We start from the raw sequence: 24,187 nt of genomic DNA on the forward strand, positions 1-24,187 counted from the left end.
CAGTTACACATGCTGCCATTGTGTACCCGCTTTAACTTGAAAATATGGGCACTGTGATGTTCTGCAGCTGCAGGACAGAAGGGCAGCCACTTGTGGGCTTAGCCTATAAATACAAACACTCCATCTCCATAATTACAGAGTGAGCCAGGAGCCGTCTGGACAGAGGGGAACAGCAAACCCTCATCAGGGGAACCTTCGACTCCATTTCTGATGGGTAGAAATTACAGAAGGACATCAAAGGGCCTTAATACTACAATTACACAGAGTCACTCTGCACTACAGTTTCAAAGTATCCCAAGTCTGTGCATAATACGTCTGTGTGGTGTCAGTATTTGTTTCACCCACATCAAAGGCAGAATTGAGTAGATGCATCAAAACCACATATCAATTTTAAAAGTAGGTGAATAATTTAACATTTTAAAATGGGTTGTTTGTGATCCTCTCGTAACAAACAGACAAACACGTATGAGTTGTAAAAATCAACAAAAACAATAATGTGACCTGTATTGATGGAAACTGTGCCACAAAGCATCATATTTGGAAAAAAAAGAAAAGAGGAAGTACACACCAAGTCAAAAATATCTTCAGTGGTACATGCAAATGTATCCATCTCATTTCACTTTTTTTGTTCCAATATTAATGCAAGTCTTGTTATAAAACCAATATTGAACTACAAATGTATCATTTTTAGGAAGCATATTACACCTAAAACTAAAAACCTTACACAGCTATCACTGTGTTTTATTGTACAATTACCACATCATCTATTCTAAAGTCTAACAAATAATACTTTAGTGCTATAAGACAGACTTCCTTCTTTCTAAACACAAGGCGTATCAAATTCAGGCAATGTTTAAAAAATCCCTTTTATTCAATCAAAAGTTGGATCCAAGTGACTTAAAACTAAAAGGATTTTCATATGCAGAATATAATCACATACATACTGTGCAATATTATGTTACAGTGTTGATATGTTGATAAATAAGGCATGTCCAGTCAGCTCTGGAAGATACATCGCATCCATACATTATGTGCCAAATAAACCTGATTAGTGTTTTACAGTTACAAGAAAGAGATTTTCTGGCTTTTACAGACGTCCTCCAAATGGATCATGAGACGCTAACAGACAGAGACACAAATCGGCAAAAGCGACTTTTAACAAAACGCGAGTTTAACGGTTGACTTGCTTGAAGAGAGAGATTTGGAAGCAGGCCGTCACTGTACATCAGTGGTAACGTAAGGATGGAGCAGAAGAAGTTAAAAAGAAAAAAAAGAAGGACAATAAAGGTAAATGTAACACCAATACTATAAACAATTTACGTTTACACATTTCTCCATTGAATAGTAGAGGCTTTTAGTTGTATGGGAGTGCAAATCGCTCAGGGTTTTCACCGCAAGGCAACCAATGAGAAACCATCTGACACACTCAAGCTTCTGACATCGTAACAATGGCGCAACCACGCTCCAAGATAGACTGAGAGACTTTGATCATAGGAAAGGAAGACATCACTGATTATCACTAGTGTTTTTATTTTATTTTGTAAAGACGAGAGGCAAGCCATAGGACAATATTTAACCAAAGTCTTTGTTAGTACTAAAAAGCACGTCACCGATTGCCAATACACCCCACTTCTCTACACTCAGAGGTTTATTATATTATTTAATCCATGAACTTTTAAGGCCATAAATAGTAGATTAAAAATCATAACTAACAAAGAAAACATTTGATATTAAAATCTAAATCATGCCGTTTTCATGCTGATAACTCAAGGCTTCTTTTACAGATGTTCTAAGGGCTAAAATCATATTATATTTACAGTGAAGACATGAAGAGGGTTCTAAAAAACAATGTAACTTTATACCCAGGCTAACAGTTAGCTTGTATGGTTTGACTTTTTTATTTTAAATGAATTCTTCGGAGTAATTAAAGGTTATATATAAAACTGTTTACAAAGTGCATCTTGCAAGCTTTTGTACACAAATAAAATATTATTTTGTTTTGCAACAAACAGGCTTTTGGTTAAGGCAGGGTGATTACCAGAACAAGATATGGAGCTAGGCTTAGGTTGTAGTCATGAACCCTTCTGGTTTGTGTTGCGTTAAATCGCTATGTTGCTGCAGGATGAAGCCAGGCTTAAATCAACTGGCTCCATATCGTCCCTGATTATAGTTGTCATGTAGTTTGGGAGCAATGAACCTTAACTGGTGGCTAAACGTGGAGTCATTTAACATGATTCCAGTCACGGCGGGAGACACTGGTGTCTCATACAAATTGGTAACAGGAGTTGATAGTCATGTTGGGCCAGTGTCGACTAAATGAAGAGGGCTGAAAAGCTGTGGTGGGGCATGCTTGGTCAGACGCTGGGCATGTCGGCCCTGCTGAGAGCCATGGCAAGATCCAGGTCCTGCTGCTCTTGGAGCCGCAGCCTTCTCAGCCTCTCCTGCTCCTCACGCTCGCTCTCCCGCTTGGCCCACTCCAGCTGCTGGCTCTCATTTCCAAACTAGAGCAGGGAAACAAACATTAGATGTGGAGAAAAACACAGGAATGTAGGCTGAAAATGTCCAACATACAAAGATACAAATCTCTGGACAAGGAAGGCGGATGTAAATCAAACTCTGGATGCAAATTCCAAATTAAGAGTTTAGAACGAGGCAAAAATGATCTCCAAAACACAAAGCTGAAATGATTTTATATGCAACAGTGAGGTGAGGAAAAATACAATTCACTTGGACATCACCAAACAGCTGAGAAATCTGCACTAAAAAGTTTCAGGAATTAAAAGACTCCTACAAGTGCTACATTGGCACAATAAATTACAGGTCACATGTTCTTGGAAATACTCTGGATCAATGTGACTGTGGATGGATACTAAAAATAATAGTACTGATGAATCACTCGACTCAGATTATGCTGTGTGGACAATTTTTTCTCATGCAAAGCATTGACCACCACACCCTCAGTAGAGTCTTACCTTGACAGGTTCAAATCCTGGCAGAAAAACAAAGATTACAATACAGAGCTCTGTATAAAATAAACACACACACACATAAACCCCCCCCCCCCCACAACTGTCATGCATGGTATGATGGATTAAAAAAAAAAAAAAATCATGTCGTGAAATGATACAAACATTAACAAAACAGCCATGCATCATCTCCTCACACGAGAGAGCGCTCAGCTGTTAGCCTATACACGACGGCAAAGAAGCGGAAGGTGGAAGACAAAGAGGCAGATTTACTCTGCTGCTTCCAGGCATATCATGCTTTGACAGAAAATAAGCCTTTAGCTTGTACTTCGACACCTGAAAAATGCTCCTCGAGTGCTACCTGACTGGGCAAGTTCACTACCACACTGACTCTGAGTATATGAATTCTGACTTCCTGCCAAAGGCTAAAGCCAGAGACAAGCATGCAAGCCCCTTTTACCAGACAAACAAAGGTTAACGGCCGACTAGAAAGACACAAACCCTGGATCTGGTCCATGTCAGTCATGCAATATACGAAATGTATTTTTACTTTTATTCAAATCCCTCATAAAGGTCTCAGTGGTTTGGTGAGTTGTTATTCGACAGCCAGTAAAAACAGCAGTCCTGTGATTCCCTTCTAGAGTCACCATGTGAGGGACAGTGAACAGAGAGGTGACCCCTGTGAGCCTGCAGCTCCACAGTCTTAAGAGTGAAGATCAAGAGATAGGCAGCTCATGCAAACAAAGAGACTACATCCAACAGAAGACTGTAAGTAGACTGACTTCACTTACAGAAGAAAAATCTGCAAAACCAACAGGACCCTCTTTGGATGTTTTAATGGTTTCTGTCGTAACAAAAGAGTCTTTACTGTCTGCAGAGAGGCAAACGCCCTGGGACGACTCTGACGCATCCAAACTGAGCAAACCTACCAGAGAAGAAGGACGCATCCATGTCATTACAACAGTTTTAGTGACCCGAGTTTAGATGCTCACAGAGTGCTTGCCCCTTGGGAAAATAATCTCACACTTAAAAAGGCGTGTGTAGTATTGTTGTTGCTAAATGTTTTTGCAGGAAGCCAAGAGCTTAAAGCTCAGAGTAGTTAACCACAGGTGATATCAGTTTTTTTTAAAAAGGTGCTAACCACATTTTGAGAGTAAAGCTAAATCATGCATTGAAGCTTAACAATCACATTGGTGCTTTTTTGGAAAGCAGAATTGCAAAACATGGACCCACCCTTGTCTACAGTAAGTTCTGTAGACATTTCCTGGAGTGACATTTTATTTAATCTGTCAAAGATAGAATAGCATTCATTTACTCAGGAAAACAACTGTTTACTTACTCGTCTACAGTCGACACAAACAGTTAAATAACATCGGCATTACTAATTGTGCAATTTGCTTCTGCATGTGGTGCAGAAATTGAGAAAAGTCCATGGCTTTGAGAGTGGGCATTCTCAATTCCCCATCATGTACGAGGCACGTCTCTAGAGCTGACTTGCTGTTTAACAGTCGCTACTCATCTCTACCCTTCTCTGTGTGGTGAGGCAAAGGGGAAGACCAACTTTCTCACGCTGTGGCTTCTGCTAAATGAATAAGTGCAGGGTAAAAGCGGAAGGGCATATGCTGGGCATGTCCTTTCAGCTGTGTGTGACTTCGAATTAGATGAGCATGATGCTAAAAGCATCCAACTGGCTGATAAAGACTACTTTCTTAATCGGAACACACTAAACTGTTAAAGACAAAGATAAAGTGATGCCTTCATGACACTAACAGAGTCACATCGCTTTGAGAAACCATTTGCAATCGTATTTACAGTTAAAACTTAAAAAAACAGAAGACTTATTTCATGCAACCTCACACCTCAGTCGGGATGTTTTCCCACATACCACCATGGCACCAACATCCCTTTTCAGTAAGACAACAGTCACAGAGAGAACCAAAATATGTTGAGGCTGCTACATTTTTGTGACAAGTTGCAACCAATAGAAGCAGAGAAGGGCAACCAAATGTAGTACCGATAACAATGTGGTGATAAATCATGAATGATATTAATTTCAACTGCTTTCAATCAACAAAATGTGCTGGTTATGAACAACAATAAACCATTAACACCAAAACAGGCAGCAAGCAGAGTCATGTTTAAACACACTCATAAACACTTAAATAAAACCTGGGCTTACCATAGGGAGGAGGTGCAGGTCGGTTAGGCACATTCTTCTTTGATGGGAGCACAGGGTTTTCTGATTTCTGTTCACACAGTAGAGAAAAGATGAAAACAAAAAAAAATGCTATCAACTATCACACGAAACGATGACTCCCTCAGAAAAGTCAGCCAAACTCTAAAGCCTCTGGCCTCATACCAGTGCATATGTTTTCACAAACGTAATAAACTGGCAGGAAAATAAAGAAATAAATCACGACGAGAGAAAATTAACACAGCTTTCTACAGCATCGGTGGAAAATGATGTTTTATGGTACAACTGCTTCATAACTCTCAGCAGACCTAGGTGCTTACCTTTGACATCTGATTGAAATCAGCAAATCCACCACCCTTGCCTCCAAAAGAGTGGCTTCGAAAAGGGTCAGCTGTCCCAAACACATCTGTGACAACAGCACATTCAAAAGACGTTTTGGAACATTTCAATAGGTTTATGGAAAAAGCCAGAAACTAATTAAAACGAAGTTCAGCCTCACACCACACATTCACAACAATCTCTCCATCTTGCTTAGGATTTTCAGGAAAGGAAATGTGGCATGACCGTTTAATTTTCCGTGACATTTTGCCGAGGTTTTGTGTAGCTTGACACGATATCTGATCAACAAATTAGAGGCGTCAGTTGGCATACTGTTAACTAGAACTGTGCCCGGCTTGTTTTCAAGCTCATCACTGAGCTTCTTAATGAAAAAAAAAAGAGAAAACACAACCTTCAAACTGCAGATCGTTATAGTGAAAAAACTAAATATTGTAATAGAATATGTTTGTTGTGAATGTGCAACCACAAGAGACTCCATTCATGTGAAGTATGCAGTGTTTTCTTTTACGCACAGTAATTCAGCTCAGGTCTACAGTTGCCTCAGTGTTCTTCCGAAGGTGTGTAGCATGGCAGAGCACTGGCCAGGACTGGCCACTAACTTAAAACAACTTGTGTGCTGAATGAGGCAGAGCAGTTCAATAGCAGCAGATATAAAGACAGGACAGAGGCAGGAGTGAACTGGTTAAAGGAGTGGCAGTGTATTCTAGTAGAGCAGGACCAGCAGTCACACAGTTTCTGTTATGCTTGGATCCTGCAAGCCTCCTGTTTTTCCAGGGTAGGGGGGAGTATTTTTAGTTGGCCGGTAGTTAAATGCGTAGGTAGTTGACTAAAATAGACCCAAAAACCACAGGAAAAAGTGAAGCCACAGTGAGTAAAAATTGTTTGCCCCTCATGCCCCCAAAAATATAATCTAAATCTAACACGTCACCCAGAATGGCAAAGAAAGACTCTTTGAGATGAGTTTCACAACAAGGACATTCTCTCACGTTGACACTGCTGTTAATAGAGACACTTTCTGGGAAATCTGCTTGGAAAATCTGGACAGATTTAGCTCAGGGATGACTACGTATTAGTGCTTTTATATCACAAAGTGACATAGCAAGTAAAAAGTACAGTATTCTACAGCAGTGCCATCATACCTTGGTCAGGAAGGTAGTATTCAGTATGTTGTACTAAATAATACCTTCTTGACTACAATTACTGTCACAAGACTGAGGAAAAATATACAACCTATACATTCAAAAAAAGATAATCTTTGACTAGCTCTTTTGTACTACTAGTTGACTTAAAGCGGGGGTAGGCAAACCTAATATTACTGAGCTATAATACTATGAGAGGCCGTTTGAGAAATAATTCTGTCTTGTGCTCACGTTACGTCACACTCTCTCACAAACACAAACATAGTCACACACATTTACTATTATACTATCTCACAAACACTGTCATACTTGCTCACAAACACTATCATACTCTCTTACACGCTATTATGGATGCAAAAACATCTCGGGCTCAGCGAGATCTCTGACAAAACAGAGATCGGACACAGACTCTGGGTCTGACTCCGGGTCAAAATCATAAAAGGGACTGCGGCTGGGAGTCGTGAGGAAGCTATTTTTAAACACCGTTAAAACAATGTTTTGATAATGAGGAGCAGTGCAACCACCGTTCCAGAGGGGGGAGCTGCGCTTCTGAGAGCGGGTGTGCTGAATATGTCACTTCCGGGTATTGGCCAATCGCAAGACAGTTGGGAAGGCTCTACGCTGGCTGGCCAATCACAACACACTCTGTCTTCTGGGTTTGAGAGTTCAGTCTGAAATATCGCAGCTGAGGACAGCATTAGAAAAGAGGGATTTCTATCGGCTCGTTTACAGCAACTTTGGAGGTTTTTGACCATAAAAACAAGTTAATGTTTGTAAGTAGACCTCCATAACTAACATATATGTGCAACAGGACCACTCTATGTGAGCTTTAATAACATTTTATGTGGCTAACAGTTGTCAGATGTACAGCAGCCTCAGGAGAGGATCCGCTCCGCCCTGATACACCTGTTGCTCCAGGCCTGAAGATCCGCTGCAATTTCTCATCGACCGCGTTCCAGAGGAGGTGGGACACTGTCCTTGAGATTTCGGCTGGAGAGACATCCTGATAAGCCAATTAGAAACTGGGAATTCAAGTTGACTTCAGTTTCAATCAAACTCACTTACACATACTACTATACTCGCTCACATTGCATATCATTCTCTCATACATTCACTATCATGTTGTTGCATCCATAATAGCGTGTAAGAGAGTATGACAGTGTTAGTGAGAGAGTATGATAATACATGTGTGTGACTATAGTAGTGCTTGTGAGAGAGTATGATAGTAAATGTATGTGACTATGATAGTGTTTGTGAGAGAGTATGATAGTGTTTGTAAGAGAGTATGATTGTGTTTGTGTGCGACTATAGTAGTATTTGTGAGAGAGTATGGTAGTAAGCGTGCGTGACTATAGTAGTGTTTGTGAGAGAGTATGATGTAACGTGCGCGCAAGGCTGAATTATTTCTCAAACGGCCTCTCATATAATACCATAATAATGTGAATCAAGTGATATAAAAGGGATGAGGACTTCTGCACATGCTCTGGCTTCTATTTCCAGCCTTTTGACCAAACACAGGGCCGTTCACAGAGAGCGGCCCGCGCTCCTGTTGGCTCTTCTCCTATGACCCCGTTCAGATCTAGGTGGTCGGAGGACATGTGACCACAGTCCTGAGCATACATGACTACAATCTGTTCTCAAGATCTCCTCAACTGACTTCTTCTGATCCACTGCAATTTACAGGTTTTACTGCAACTGCATGTATACCAAGACAGAGAGTCTCCCTCCCTTTAGTGTTTAACAACCCAGGAATGAGACGTAACCAACTATTTTTTTGCGATTCTGCCACTCAATTTTTGAAGTAACATTTAAAAAAAATAATAATAATAATAACAATAGAAAAAAGTATATGTTTTCCAGAGACAAATATGCCATGAGATCAACCTTTACATTTACAACTAAGATGATACAATCTTTGTATACTGACATCCAATGTGTTTTGCATGAACAGTAAACCTGTTACCTGAATTGTTTGGTTTTGGGTTCTTTGATGAGAAGGGATCGCCACTGCTAAAGGCACTTGGCTGGGGAAAAAAACAAAGAAGCAAAGCACAGTAAGTGAGCTATTCAAAACATCTTTTGATTCAAAAAACATAAATAAACTATGACCACATCTGCATAACTACAAAGGTGACAAGTCAGAGTTGACATCTACAGCATTAGATGGAGAAAAAGGAAATAGCATTTTAAAGTCAGGACAAGTATAAAGAAGAGGTGTTTGATACCTTGCTTGGCAGTGATGGTTTTCTACTAAAGGGTTCTGTGGATGGAAACGGTTCTGACTTGTCTGTCCTCTTGAAAAAGTCTTCAGATGAAGTGCCTTTGAATGGATCACTTTCTTTGAAAGGATCTCCTCCAAACGGATCTAAAAAAAAAAAAAAAGAAGGACATAACAGCCATCTTTAATATCTGACCATCAACATCTTACTGTTATTAGTGAGGTTTTCTTTTCATTTGTCCAGATTAAGAACTCCAACAGAAGGGAATGTTTAACTTTTCCATTTGCTGCACAATTTGGCACCTACAATGGATTTTAGGTATAAAGTGGAACTGGTCAGGAAATAGTATCCAATCAGTGATTTGCTTGTGTCCCTCTATTTATTTATGTTTGTACTTTTTAATACATCTTGTACTTGAATGATTCTAACTTACAATATTATCTATAAAATAAGTGGTCTTTTGTGTATTATGTGAGGAAAACTGGGGTTTTTTTAATATGAAGACCATGAATATTATTAATATAGGAAATAATAATAAAAAAAATAAAAAAGAACGAAACACAGGATCAAAATAAAAAAGATACAAGAATGTGTTGAGACCTTGAAAGGTGTCAGACTTGAACGGGTCTTCTGTTTTAAAGGGGTCTGATGGAGCTTCCGTAGCACTGCTGTTGTTGAACATGGCTATCCTTGACTTGAAAGACTCATCCTAGTGAATTAATGCACACACAAAAACACAAATTAAATAATCATGTTACAACATGTAAAACAAGATTAAAAAACAGGAAAATAGAAATGAAGAATACATTTAAATTAAAGGAACTACTACTACTGTCTAAACAGCAGTTAAGACGGAGAAGAGTTGAAGTGAGGAAAGTGTTGGTCAGTATGTCCATTCTCCTGTTGTCTATTTAGTGGATACAACCAGAACCAGGAAAAGTTCAAGCAATTATTTCCTCACCACAGTCCTGAAACCTCCATTCTCCTTTGCAGGAAACCCCTCACTTAAGTCTGGCAGGTTGGTGAAGTTTCCTCCATTAATGTCCCTCAAAGCGTTGTTGTACTGCTCAATGGTCTTGGTCACCTCTTTTTGGTTATCCTGGATCAGTGTCAACTTACTGCGAGCCTAAGCACACAAAAAATACTGTTGTTATCTGAATCCATCTCGTATAGTAGTATAGTAGTTTTTATAGGTTATCGACACTGGAGCATCACAGAAGCACAAATAAAACATATGCATTATGTTTGGGATTCCAGGCTTACATTTGTATGAACTACTTAATCTTTCTTACTGTGCAACACTATCTTCACATCACACAAAATTGAACTAATCAGTTACTAGCTAAACATGGCAAAACATCCTCATGTAACCTGTTGCCTTTCCATCTGCTCTAACCTGATTGATCTCTTCCTGGGTGGTTTTTAGCGACTTAATAATACTGTCCAGCTGGACGCGACCGGACAGCAGGCACTGCTCCAGCTGGGCCTCCTCCTCCTGCATTCGGCCCAGGTCTGATTTGGTGCGCCTCATTTCATCCTCTTGGCTCTGGAGGTCCACCTCCTGAGAGCGGATCTGGCCTTGCAGGGATGAAATCTGTAGGGTCCAAGCAAAAAGAAAGAGAAGGGTTTATGCTTGTAGATTCAACAACTGTGTGACAGTCAAATTGCATGTATTACATGCCTCTAAATATGCTATTGTGAGTACAAGGTAAAAAGGTTTCACCACAATAATACAAGAACTGCACAAGTATTACCAGAAACACAATTTAGAGCAGAATGTCTTGTTATAATCTTAACAGGTCACTTACCGTCTGGGATTCTTCCTGACACTTCACCTTGACGTCATTGATCATCCCTTCCAGCTTTGAGCGCTGCTGGTCCATCTCCTCTAAACGTTCCTGGGCATCCTGCTTTTGAGACTCAAGGTCCTGCAGACTGCTGCTCTCTCTGTCCAAGTCATTCTGCATATCCTGAGGGTCGGCCAAACACACGTTGACAGGTGTTTGTAGCATACATCAACAGCATCTCATGTTTTTGTCAGCTTTTATTTCTACCACATTAACTCCGGATTGTATAATTTGGGAGAAAAACAGCACTTGCACCACGTCTGTAATCCAAGCACTTAATCGTTCATGAAACTGTTGCTTCTGTTAAGCCTTACCTGAACATCACTGTTTTTCTGCCTGATGGCATCCTCCTTTTCCTTGATCTCGTGCTCAAGGATGAATTTCTCCCTGAAGGTTAAGAATGTGTGAGAAGAGCCAAGGAAATATGACCATTCTGATATCATGCCCTAAAAAAGCCCATGCTGGTAAGATGTAGGATTTAACAACTGCGAAATTGCATTTATAGGTCACAAAAATAAGATATTAGAAGCAATTAAAAAGAAGTATTGTACCTCATTATATTTACTCCAAATGTAAGACAGCCTACATATTAGCAAAGCTTCATGATGACACTGTTTTCTTCACAAAATCTCTTGTGAAATGGAACAAAATATGAAGGAGCTTTTGGTTAAATAAAGTATAACTAATGGATAAAAAGAGCTTTGATCTATAGCCTCAATATAACCTCACTGCAACCTCTCCTTCTTACTCTCTGAGGAAATTAAACAAAACTATCCTATCCACCTTGTACTCAGGGTGTAGGGTCTCACCTCTGCAGCTGTGCTATTTCCTTGCTGAGGTCATCGAGCTCTTTGATGCCCGACAGCTCCACGGGGTCTGCGGAGCTGGTGCTGTCCTGAGGTGAGAGACATTGAGACACATGAATGAGACAAAAAGAAAAGTGGGGTAAGACGACGTGAAGGAGAACACCAAGACATAGAACGAGATTAGAAAAGACAAGTATGGTTACAGGTAGGACATGAAAATGAATTAAATCATTGCAAACAGTAACAGAACAACAAGGGAAATGGTCCAATACAGAAAGGAGGAAGGAGGAGAAGAGCAGAAAGGACAGGAGAGAGAGGAGCTCTCCATCGACATGTCTAACAAAACAAAAGACACAGGAAGGAAATACAAACATCTCGCACAGCCAGAGAGGGAACCAGACATCCAAACAATACATGAGGAAAAATGCACACAGGACAATAGAAAATAATGCATCACTGGAGTGAAATGTGTTCTCTATTCATTATTCAACATCCGGCCAAGATCACATTAATAACATTCAATAGAAAGTCAATAATAGCCCAATTTTACAACAGCATGTGTATCTCTTCTGTATTATAATTGATTACACATAGCATATTACCAAAACTTTTAGCGCCACTTTAAACATAAAGCACATGATGTTAACACTTAACACTAATATAGAGGGAATAAGAATTCACAAGTTAATAATTGTTTCAATGCTATTTTACATATAAAAGGCTTCTATAATTGATGAACCCTAAAATAATACTTTTACCTCTGGAAAACTTTGCAAACAAGTAAATAAATGAAGTGAAATTCATTATTCATTTGAATTGATTATTCATCATGAATATGTGTAGTACTGGAACTAGTCAGGAAGTACTATATATATATATATATATATATATAGATATAGATATATCTATATCTATATATATGATCAAAATGTTAAGACCAGCACTACCCTACTACTTGATTTAAAGAAATATCTGCTGTAAACAAATGTCTATTATGCCAGGTTTATTCAAGACATGCTTGAGCATTACATAAACAGGTTGCATGAGTTAAACTCATTGACAGTTGCTAATATATCAGTCCATCTTTAAGTCACATCACTTCATTCCAAATTCCAATGATTACAGAATTTGACAGACAGAAAAACCAACAGAGCTGGTGGTGCCTGAAACTTCCACGTCGGGACAATACACTATATTTGAATTGGTTGACATATGTTGATGAAAGTACTGCTGATAAAAGTAGTTGGCAGGGTAAACCATTAAAAAAAGGTTTAGGAAAAGACTAACTTTGAGGAAACAGCAAACAAGTTGAAAATAGCTAACAATATCTTTAAAAAAAAGTGTGTTCCGTTCTGTTGTGAAAACAAACAGTGAGACAGATGTATAATAAGTGAAACAGTGATTACACAACGTTTCTGACAGAGATTGACAATATGAGAGAACAGCACCACCTTGTGACACAAAGAAGACATGAACCCCACAATAAGAATGTAATTTAACTCAGAAGGTAAGACAGAGCCAACATACAACATAACTCACAATTTAAAGTACTGCTTTGCAACTTTTTAATCTCCCAATAACAAGTTAAATTCATTATTGATGGTGAGTGAATAGGAACAATGTAAGAAGCATAAAACTCTATGGCAGTCAAAGGTTTAAACTGTCAGAATCATGCCCAACAAGTTCCAGGGTAATCCTGACCTGAAGTCAGATAAAAAGACTTGGACTGTTACTTTTGTAACAGGCTTGCTAGGACAAATGCCGATTTAAAATGCACAAAGTGAAAAGAAAACTAACTCTTAAGGCACAGACTAAAGTAAATATATAGAAAATAATAATTTGTTTAAAAAACAAAACAAAAAAAACCCTGAAAGATTAAGTGTAAGGTGTAGCGAGTTTGAGTAAGGACTCACAGTGACAGTTGTACCAGTCCTTTCTGAGGGGGGAATCATGTCCGGAGTGAGATTGGAGGGGGGGTCTATGCCTTTAATGACCTTCTGCTGAATCAGATACATGGCCAGCGAGAACTGCTCGTGGTTCAGCTTTCCCGTCTGTTTGGTGTCTGCCAACCCCCTGTAGACAAGAAGATCAACATCACTTAAAGACTTAGACCTGTGAGAATATTTGTTCATTTGCAGGAAAAAAAAAAAATGCTATGAACATTTGATTCCATTGCATTAGAAAAATTTAAAACGGTCCTTATTTGTAAATATCTCAAGCAGAAGTAATCATTTAAACTGTCCACAAGATTCTTAATTATGAATGACTCAGTCCTTTTTTCGATTAATCAATTATTAAATACTGGAACTATTTTGACAATCAATGAATGAGTGTTTTTTCCAATAATTGAAATACAGTTGTCTGATTTTCAGCTTCTCACATGTGAATATTTTCTGGGTTCTTCACTCCAGCTAACAAATAAACCATTATATCTGAATAATTTTGGTTTGTGGACAAAACAAGACATTTGAGAACATCATAATTTCCAAGTTTGAGAAACAATGATCCACATTTTCAACATTTTATGGACTGAACATTTACTCGATTATTCGAGAAAATAATCCACAGATAAATTCATAATCACAACTGTAATCAACAGAAAAGGATGTAATATTTCCAAATATATACTTCGTGAGTGACTGAAAATTGTTGTTGTAATGGTTGCAATTAATTTCAAACATTTAATGTGTTGTGTGAAATTGACAACGTTTTGATCAGCTGTTTAAGACACAAAACCACTCGGTTCATATCGAGCATCTCTGAAATGCTGACACTGACGTCTTTGGGTTTTTTTTCTGTTTGCAGCACAAATTAAAAACTTTTACTGCCGCTGCTTAGTAGAGCAACCAATAGAACCTCTAAACATTGCTGTGATATTTCAGTTTCTCCCCAGAGAAGATGCAGAAATCTAGTTCTCTCAGTCTTCTTGATTAACATTACGCTGAACGATTTATTGCTCAATGACGGCAAAAACATGTTGCCTAGCACATCTTTAAAAAATAAAAAATAAATCAACTGAAGTATTTGACAACACAACGGATATATGCTGATAAACACTGTCCTTATTTCCTTGTTTTTATTAAGACCCTTAACCACTTCTTCCCTGACCCTCTTTTTGGAGTCCCTGCTCAAAAATGACATGACCAAACTAAATAGAGTAAATCTCTGCAGTTACAAGCTCTATGTGGATTATCTTGGTATCAAAATAAAGATAACACTTGAGAGATTCCACCAGAGGTGTAAGTTTCACTGTAGATGCCACTGCATCAGAGTAAATGTACATGGAACACAGCATAAATGAAGGATTTTTTTTCTCTCGCCTAAAAACATTTTGCATTTTAAAGCAAATATCCCCTTTAAAATATGCAGTAGGAGCTTAAAAACACATGGAGGTCATGTAACAACATGTGGACATGAGCTGTGCAAAGTCTGATGCTGCGGAAATGATACAGAGTGAAATTTTAGTTTTTAGTAAAGAGCCGTCTAGGCGTTCTCTCTTTTGGCACAGCTTGGCACCATCTGTGGTACCAAATTATTAAAAACCCATTTAATTTTATTTCCATGACACTATTGGTATCGATGCTCCCTGTGCGGTGCGTAATAACAACTCTGTGGCTCTGCAGCGTCTTCAGTTACGCAGCGCCATAGCTCTGGCTTACCTTGGTCAATTAGGGTGATTGACGGTTCGTTTTAAACCTCTAAACCGGTAGAATCAGACCTCGGTCTCCAAATGCGTGTGAATCACTTCATTAGCGAGCCAAAAGGACATAAATGCATATGACGCATTTGTGCGGACATTCGCCCTTCTCTAATCAGAACGTTCTAATATCGCTTTGTAATGATCAATCACACCAGGATTTGTTCCCAAAGCATGCTTGAAAGTGTTGTTCTTCATTAGAAGTGGTTTTGTTCTGGTGGAAATAACTTGTTTTGATAAACAGCAAAGATAAGACGACATTTCTGCTTGTATTTCTTGAAAGTCAGTTGTTGTTTTGCTCTTATTTTGGGGCTGGATCCGTGAATCTTGGTCGTAGAATGATAAAAATGGTACCGCTGGAATCTGTGGGTTCTCCACTGTCCAGTCGACACATATTTTCTTTATTTACATATCCTGCTGGTTTGATCTGTTGGTGTTTCGTGAACATAAGAATGGTTTATATGAGCTTTTAGCTGATGTTCTGACCTTTCTGTGGGTATGCAGCATGTCTGTGTTTGTTAAAGTTAGTCATGGTTTTATGACGCTTTTGTCGCTGCGTCTGACGCTGCCCCCGGTACTGAGGGCAACCGTGAAGAAGAGGTTGAACGTTATGTGGAAATTAAGTAATGTTCTTGATTCATGGGGGGGGGTGGGGGCGTGCAGTAAGAGCAAAAACATATAAACTGAGCTGTGGTCTCACCATATCTGGGCCAACATTGTCTGGGAGAGATTGGAATGCATGAAGATCTCTATCACCTCGGTGCCATTGACCAGTCCATCACAGTCGGTGTCTGTCTGCTTGAAAATGTCCTTGTATCTCTCCCTGTCAGCCACAGGTACCACCCAGTTCACTGCAGGCTATGGGCAATAAAGGAAATTGATGTTAATTTAGATTTAGGGGAACACATCTGCATCAAACAAGCAGCATTTATTTTCCACACAGGTTAAAAGTAGGATATTAAGTAAACCGAATGAGAAAATTATATTCTATAAATGCCACAATTGTTTCTAACATTTTACAAGAATCCTCCCCTAAAGGAAAGTGCACTGGTTTGCTGGTCAGCTGTAAATATATCAAGTCCTTAATATATGTATATGTATATGTATATGTATATGTATATGTATATGTATATGTGTATATATATATATATATATATATATATATATATATATATATATATATATATATATATATATATATGTCAACTTGAGGAAATCAAAAAGAGCTTCTTAAGAATAAGGACATCAAAGTGGGTGAGAATGATGGCAGGTAATTATGGTAGAGGTGTGAACATAGAACACCACTTCCCTTCCCTCTCTGGGAAACCTGTTTCTCCAAGTGGCACAAAGGTTGAAAGATCATCGAACAATGATTAAAACAATGTGGCTAAACAAGTCTTCCCAAAAAACATTAATATATGAAATGTTGGTTTCTTTCAAAGACAAGCCTCTGAAGTAGCAGGATTTGCAGGTTTATAGTCACAATAGCATTTAGAGCCATACATGATGTATGCATTTTTTCTTTTCAGTGTTTCCTCTTGTAGTGAAACTTAACCCTCAATTTGGATCTGTGACCAATTATTTTTACAACTACATTAAAGCACATTTAACTGAATGGGCATGGCTTGGCAATTACTTAATATTAGCATTTATTTAACTTAAGAAAATAAATATACCTAAAAATAAAACAAAATATTGTGACTCAGGCCCCGTTTACACGAGGACGCTTGCGGGTAAAAACTACAAAATATTTTAACGGAAGTGCCTCTCGTTTAGAGGATGACTGCGTTTTTGGGGCTTTAAAAAATCTGAAATCACACTCCAGAGTGGAATACGCTCCGGCATAGCATTTCCATCTACGCTGCCAAGACGCAAAACTCTGCTCAGATCTGCTCACGTCGCGTACGTGTTTACGTCACACACATGCGTCTGTACAAGGAAATAAACAGACATGTCCGATTATTTCCATGCGTCAGACCTTCAAGCTGCTCTGGCAGCTCTAATAAAAGGAGAAATGTATAGGATATGTTCAGATAGTATTACTGAACAGAGAAGGATCTGTAATTACCTCTATCAAATGTTTGATGATAAAGGCTCAGATAAGAAAAGAACGAAGATTCTACGCATGCGCTCAGACAGGGCGGTGTTGTGTGATAGTGTATCACAGCACCACCTAGCCACCTGGTGAATTCCACACACTTTTGCGTCACCATATGCACACAGATTTGAATGAAATGCTTGTCTAAACGCAGAATAAAAAGTGAAGACGCGACGCCACTTTTGCGTCTTCTGTTCAGACCATCATCATGTAAATGTAGCTTAAATTATTTATTCTGCACAATTTGAAAATCTTACAATTGTGGTTTTAACAAGTCTGACTGTAAAGATGTGTGTCATGTCAACATGTTCAAGAGAAGATGAGTGAGTCAAAGCTCTTGTGCTGAAAAGCAAGTGTCATCTATACGAAAAAACAAATCATGGCAATCAGTTTTAATATTGTGGTGGTGGCTACAAACAAATTAACTATGGGCGCTGATTAGAGTAAAAAAAAGTGAAACTACTGCCAGTCCGATGACATCAACTGAGGAGGCTGTCTCTGATCCATCCTGAGGACAGACTGTACTCTTCCAGCTCAGAAATGTGCTCATATGTCCCACAGAAAGCTGTGATGCTACTTCAGGGAGTGTATGACCGACTACTACCTACTTCTCCGCCACTCTTATAACAAGGTTCCCTCACATTTTTACCAATTCATTATCAAAACTTTTCCATACATTTTCCACAATATTTTACTTCCAAGACTAATTGTAAGTAGTTAAACACAGGGAGACGCCTATTATGACTATAGGGCACAGAAATGAAGCTCTTACTTTATTGTGCTAGCAGTTGCAGTTGGAATGTGTTCATCAACATCCACAGTTGACCGTCTCTCTTTTCAGCCACATCTTTTATTTGTCAATCCAGAGCCACAGATATTTAAAAACACATATGTATCACATGGCAACAAGTTTTAAAACCGTTTTAATGATTTAAAAATGTTTTCAGGAATTTCATGACCATGTGAACCCTGTTATAAAGATAGCGATGTGGCGATGTTAAAATGACACCTGGAGAGAGAAATAGGTGAGCAAGGGAGGCGACATACCTGTGAGCTGGATTTAAAGGAGTGTTTTGGAGAGAGGACAACACCACTGATGCTGAGAGGGGATGCACTGAGAGGAGCTGCACTGCTCAGAGGTGGAGTACTACGCAAGGCGTCTCTGAAAGGAGCTGGACCAGAGAGCCCAGAGAGAGCAGGCAGGACCGCCACAGCACCTGGCAGTGCACCTGCAATCTTTTTCCTTTTGGAAGGGGGGATGAGGGAAGTGGGTAAGCTAGCTGGGATGGGCTCCTTCTCCATGGCTCGATACACAAGATGCATGGCCTAAGCAACACAGAAAACATATAATTGAAGTAGTTTGTTAAGACTTTTCAGGATTTTTTCTACAGCCATATTTCCGTCATGATATGGTTCAGATTTGTACAGTACCGTACGGTGTGGAATGGTAAAGCCCTGGGTCAGGCCTGCATTTCGACTGTACAGTAACTTTACCTGGTAGGTGTGGGCTGTGCCCGATGACTGCCAGGGTAATTGAAGACATCCAGCAGCCATTTTATTCCTGCTCGATATGTGTCTGTTTGTTGTGTTGTTGGGGTCTGGTTATTTTTGGTACTATTCGTGGTGGAAATGCAAAAAAATACCGCACTATACCGAACCGGAGGGGAACACAGCATATTAGACAACCCCCATCTTACCACTGTGAATTCCTCTTTGTCCAAATGTCCATCTTTATCAACATCACTTAGGTCCCAAACCTACAGAAACAAGTAAAAGACTGTAGTATGAATATTTATTTAAAAAAAAAAAAAAAAAAAAAAAAAAGTAACATTGTAATATGTATGAGAATATGACTCTAAAACATCATGTCACCTTCCCCAACACATCCAGAGGTAGCTTGGAGTTGATCAAAACTGGCCTGACTTTGTCCCCAGAGAGAAGACCCTTTACTGGAGTCAGACTCTCAAAAATGCCCTCGAACTTCCCTTTTTCATCAGGCTGGGAAAGGAGGAAAAAAATTGAGATCACAAACTGGGCTTGAATAAACTTGAATGTCTTTTTCAAGAATGTACTTAAAAGTGATATCTTCTCACCCTTATTGCCCACTGTGAGTCTGCCAATGTTGCAGAAACACTTGGGCTGTTAGAGTCTCTCTGTAAAAAAAAGAAAGGGATGATAATAAAGTGGATAAGACACGAATAGGCAGGGCAGACAAATATGGCTAACAGCAGGATGAGGAATTGACTGTTGAGACAAAATTGACTCACATTGTCATGTTCTAAAACACTTACAAACTTGGGTGCAGCTACGATTTTGTGGAGGTTGCTAAGGCTGATGTCATTTCCACCTTGTGCTGTGGCCACGAGTCTCAAAGCTATGAAGAAACCCTACAAAAGAGGAAGAGAGACAAGACCAGTGCTTAATGCAAACTCAGCATCTTCAATTACAGCAAATTTACAGAGAAACTCAGTGTTACCCTCTTGTCCAGGAATCCTTTTCTTTCAGAATCAGCTAAATCCCAGATCTAAAAAAAGATGATCACAGAATTTAGATACTATTCATTGAATATGTAATCTTATTTTGGTTCTAAATGAGACCCACCTTTCCCAATGTACTGTCTGGCAGGCTTGACTTTTTAAGAAACAGAGCTGCATCTCCAGCTGATATTTTCCCTGTGTGTCCTGGATCCAGCTGCAAAGACAAAAGCAGACATCACTGACTTTATTAACCCATTGACGCCGGGAAAGCATTGCCACATTCCTACCATGGACGCCGGGAAAGCGGATACGTCAATTTTCTGGGGGTATAATGGTTACTTGTGACATTGTTTTGAAATTTCTCCGAGCAAACATGGAGGACTTAGACAGCGAAGATATTCCTGAAAGCACTGATTTTGTGGAGTTTTCCAGCTTCAAAGACATCATTGGTGATTTACGGTTAAGACATAATTATGTTTGAAGACGACGAGGTCGGCGATAGCGCCAATGAGTTTGAAGGTTTTGAAGTGACGGAAGACAGAGAATTACCACCGTAATCGACGGAGTGCTTCAGATGAAGCAAACTGTTACAGTCATAACATGCTGTTCTTTTTCTTCACAATCCACCAGGACACAAGTTGATATTACATCATTTTCTTACTGTCTTTTAATTGAAAATAGTTATTCACTTTACTTTTACATTTTTTGTGACGGGGTATCTAAATAAACTTATTAAAAAAAAAAATCCCAGGAAAGCCACGTGTAAGCTCTCAAATACTTTTTGAATTGTGTTCCTAACATCTGCTACAGAGGCTGAGAAATCAATCATTTAGTAGGCATTGAACCTCAGGTTTTAGAGGTCCTTTCTGAAGTCACCCAAAGGTTTGACAGGTATTTTTTCCAGGCATTTCAGGCCTTAATGGGTTAACTGATTTCATTGGACACCTGTTTCACATTTAAATGAACACTAGACGAGCCTGTCTTGTGATAAAAATCTGTTGAGGTGTGTAAATTAACCTTTATAACCAATAACCAAAGCAAATTTTATCCTAATCCAGAGTTCACTAAATGGCAAATTACGGTACAAATACAGACCCGGAACCTGTTCTAACCAGATCAGGATAAATCAGCATGAAAGAAAAGTCCAGAAAATTCACACGAATGACATACTCTGTAAGTGTAACACCTATTCAAATCAGTGAATTCCTATGAGCACCTAGAGTAGTAAGTGAGACATGCATAGAGACGAGGGGAGGAAAAACAGAGTGATCAGACTCTTACAGCCATTTTGCATTTTAATCTAGAATTAAACGGTTTCTTCCTAAAATATGCCATTTTAGATGACCGTCTTTATTCTCATTTATTCTAAATATTTATATACGATGTTTATTTATATTTATATATTTATATTTTCTGACACCAGAAGAAGATTTATTCTTTATTACAGTACTTACCTATAATCTCTCTAGTTCAGTGTGAAAACTAACATAAATATTGTAACACATTTCAATCAGTTGTTGGCTTCACACATGTTCTAATGCATATATTTAAATATAATCTAGATACACATGCAATACAATACACACAATATGCGATAATGTGATAATAAAGAAATAGGAATACATTGTGAATGTCTTTGTGCTTTGGATACACTGCAAATACACACTCAAATTACTGTACATTTATCACACTACCGGCGGTCTTTGCAATATGCGCGTGTCTTTTGTAATGTAAATATTGTGCATGTTGATGTAGGGTTGCAGGCTCATGCAGGTTGGGCAATTGCCAAAAACATTTTCATGATAAATATAGATTCAAATCAATCAAAATATATTACTACAGTGAAAAGAAATCAGTTAATTTTCATAATAGTTAGACAAACTTATTTTCGCAATTAATCAAGCACTTGTTGGGTCTGTTAAATGTCAGAAAATGTTGATCGTTGTTTACCAAATCTGTAAATGATTGTTCTCGAATGTCTTGTCTTGTTTTGTTTCGACAAATCAAAATGTTTGGAACAAAGAAACCAGAAAATATTCACAGTTAAGAAGCTCAAAAATCACAGAACTCCCAAACTGCTTTATGAGACTACTAATCTGATGTAATATGATGTTCTGGACCTTGGCATGAGCGTTTTTTTCTCTCCCTGGAGCTTGGCCTGGTGTATTAAAAATGTTTCATTATAAGCATGGATTGAAATAAATCAACATCAATAATTGTAAGAATTTGGCCAAACACGGCTATTACATTCAAATTCAAAATACCAAGGTCTTTTTGGTTTCGTTTTCTGAGATAACTGGCAACCCATGGTTGCTCGGCAGCTGAGACTCTACTGACTGCAATGATTGGTAGACGGCGGTAGGTGGCGCCGCAAGCCAAAACATGATTTCAAAAGATAAACATGATTTGCAGTCTGCAAAATATTTTTTTCAATGAAAATATTTTGTCTGTACTGCTGTTGTTGGTGAGTTCAGTTTGTTATATGAACATTATTCCTCAGTCTCTGTGACATATTAGGGGGATTTTATGGCCAGTTGATTTAGATTTATTACATAATGTACCTTTAATTCTGTATCAGCTTCTTAATAAACATAAAACAACAAACATTTTATAAATCTGAGGTAAAACACAGAAAAATAGCAACCGAGTTTGCACAATGCATGACAATTGCCTTAATTTTCGTTATTTTGATATTGAAGAAACTGATATCGTGATAAATAGTGTGATTGAATTATTGCCCAGGCCTATCTGGGTGAATGCCACTGTCCTAACCCTGTCCCAACAGGGGAGGAAGACACACATCGACATAGAAACAGATCCTGATGAAACACCTTCTTACCTGTCTGTAATAATTCTCATATGCTGGGTTTCCACTGGATAACTGGAGAAGAAGCACATAGGAGAGAAACATGACACCGAGTCAGTCAAATAAGAGCGTGAGATATAAGATATGGATAAACAAAGCTAACGTAAGCTAACGCAATATTTGATTTGGTGTTGGTTCAATTTTAACACCGAACTGTTCGTGTTCAATGGCACCATCCTCGCTACTGTAACGCTTCCTCCTTCAATTAAATCCATCAGTAACTTGGTAAATGTAGCCAACTATGTTTACTCTTATTTTGACAACGACAGGTCACAAATGCGGCTTCACAGGTCAACATTCAGCACAGCTTACACAACAGTGCTATACTGTAGGCTAACTGGCGCTGTTACTGTCACTCAATCGAGATTTATTTAAATATTAAATGGCTTTTCTTCAGATATTGAAGCTCCTACCTGACTGAGAGTCATGAGCGCCGCCATATTTCCTGGTGTCTCGGGAGCGCGCAAACGCCCCTTATGGGAGCGGGAGCGAGCGGAACAGGTCGGAGCGAGCGAGCACTCTTCACAGGAGCGCGCGCCACCTTTTTAAAGGTGTATTGCACCGTTGATGTACACTATCCATCTACAGCTGTCTTTTACCGAATAATATTCAAACATTTCCAATGATTGTGTAGTATTCAGTCTTGTATAAAGTACCTAAAAGGGATACTTGTGTAAAAGTATCTTACAGAAAATGATAGGGGAAATGTATTGGGGTAAAAGTAATTGTGTACTTTTACTCCAGTATATTTAGAAAATGTAGTGGAGTAAAAGTAAAGTTTACTAGAAATGAAGAAAGAAGAAACAGTAATGAAGTATTTGTACTTTGTTTCATTACAACATGTAGTGTTTTACCTTGTCCTCTAGATTATAATCTAAGTAGTCACTCTAAAATACATGTTGGAATAATAATAATAAGAGAGCACATTTAGCAGCATTGTGTCCATAGTTTAACAGATATTAGGTCAATGTAATCACATGTGTAAAAAAAACATGTGCATAAAATGATTATTTTTTCATTAAAAAAATAAACAATGTGAGCTCTTGAATAAAAAAAACAAATATTTGCCATATTTAAAACATTAAAAACATTAAAATAAATAAAACTTAACACTAAACACTAAAACAAGCACTATAATAGCAATACAAGAATAAAACACAATAAAAAAGTGACACAAATATAAAATTAAATTAGTAAAATATATATTTTTTAAGTGTGTTTAAGTGTGTTAAAAATAGGATGCAGTGAAGGAATGAAAGGCTGTTGCACTGATGAGGAGCCACAACTGAATAAGAACAAAAGAACACCTGTAGTTTTCAGTCTGATAAACAGTCCATAAACAGCTCAAAGGTCAATACAACCAATGAACTGTTTTCACTTGCCAAAACTAAGTGATTACAGTCTGTCCCACGCAGCTTCCGAGTTCGCTTATGCCAGCTCTGAATTGCAGCAGCGTTTACCCTCAGACGGAAAATGTTATCAAAAAGGGATTCTTAAGACAAATCATAGTCTATGGCTTTTTTTCTTTCTAAATACAAT

The 24,187-nt window shown here is 38.5% G+C and overlaps 1 protein-coding gene across 3 annotated transcripts; it reads right to left on the reverse strand.

Annotated features, from left to right (window-relative positions):
• Positions 1-854: 854 nt before the first annotated feature.
• LOC310942340 (epidermal growth factor receptor substrate 15-like 1) lies at positions 855-23,110 on the reverse strand. 3 transcript variants are annotated; one of them, XM_083907717.1, is made up of 23 exons: positions 23,062-23,110; positions 22,622-22,663; positions 19,907-19,996; positions 19,782-19,829; positions 19,597-19,692; positions 19,399-19,458; positions 19,178-19,303; positions 19,003-19,062; positions 18,353-18,631; positions 15,908-16,065; positions 13,424-13,583; positions 11,514-11,599; positions 11,019-11,091; positions 10,666-10,827; positions 10,254-10,451; positions 9,819-9,983; positions 9,458-9,566; positions 8,864-9,003; positions 8,602-8,662; positions 5,481-5,566; positions 5,146-5,212; positions 2,973-2,989; positions 855-2,501 (listed from the first exon to the last, which is right to left on the reverse strand). In XM_083907717.1, exons 1-23 carry the CDS (start codon positions 23,086-23,088, stop codon positions 2,355-2,357), a joined length of 2,457 nt encoding a protein of 818 aa, XP_083763843.1. In that variant the 5' UTR covers positions 23,089-23,110; the 3' UTR covers positions 855-2,354. The 3 variants fall into 3 exon arrangements, with proteins under 3 accessions (XP_083763843.1, XP_083763842.1, XP_083763844.1); XM_083907716.1 differs by lacking the exon at positions 2,973-2,989 and adding an exon at positions 3,758-3,891; XM_083907718.1 differs by lacking the exon at positions 2,973-2,989 and having other exon boundaries at positions 2,360-2,501.
• Positions 23,111-24,187: the final 1,077 nt, after the last annotated feature.

This window comes from Microchirus variegatus (assembly GCF_963457635.1).
Source record: "Microchirus variegatus genome assembly, chromosome: 21".
Classification (NCBI taxonomy): Eukaryota; Metazoa; Chordata; class Actinopteri; order Pleuronectiformes; family Soleidae; genus Microchirus; species Microchirus variegatus.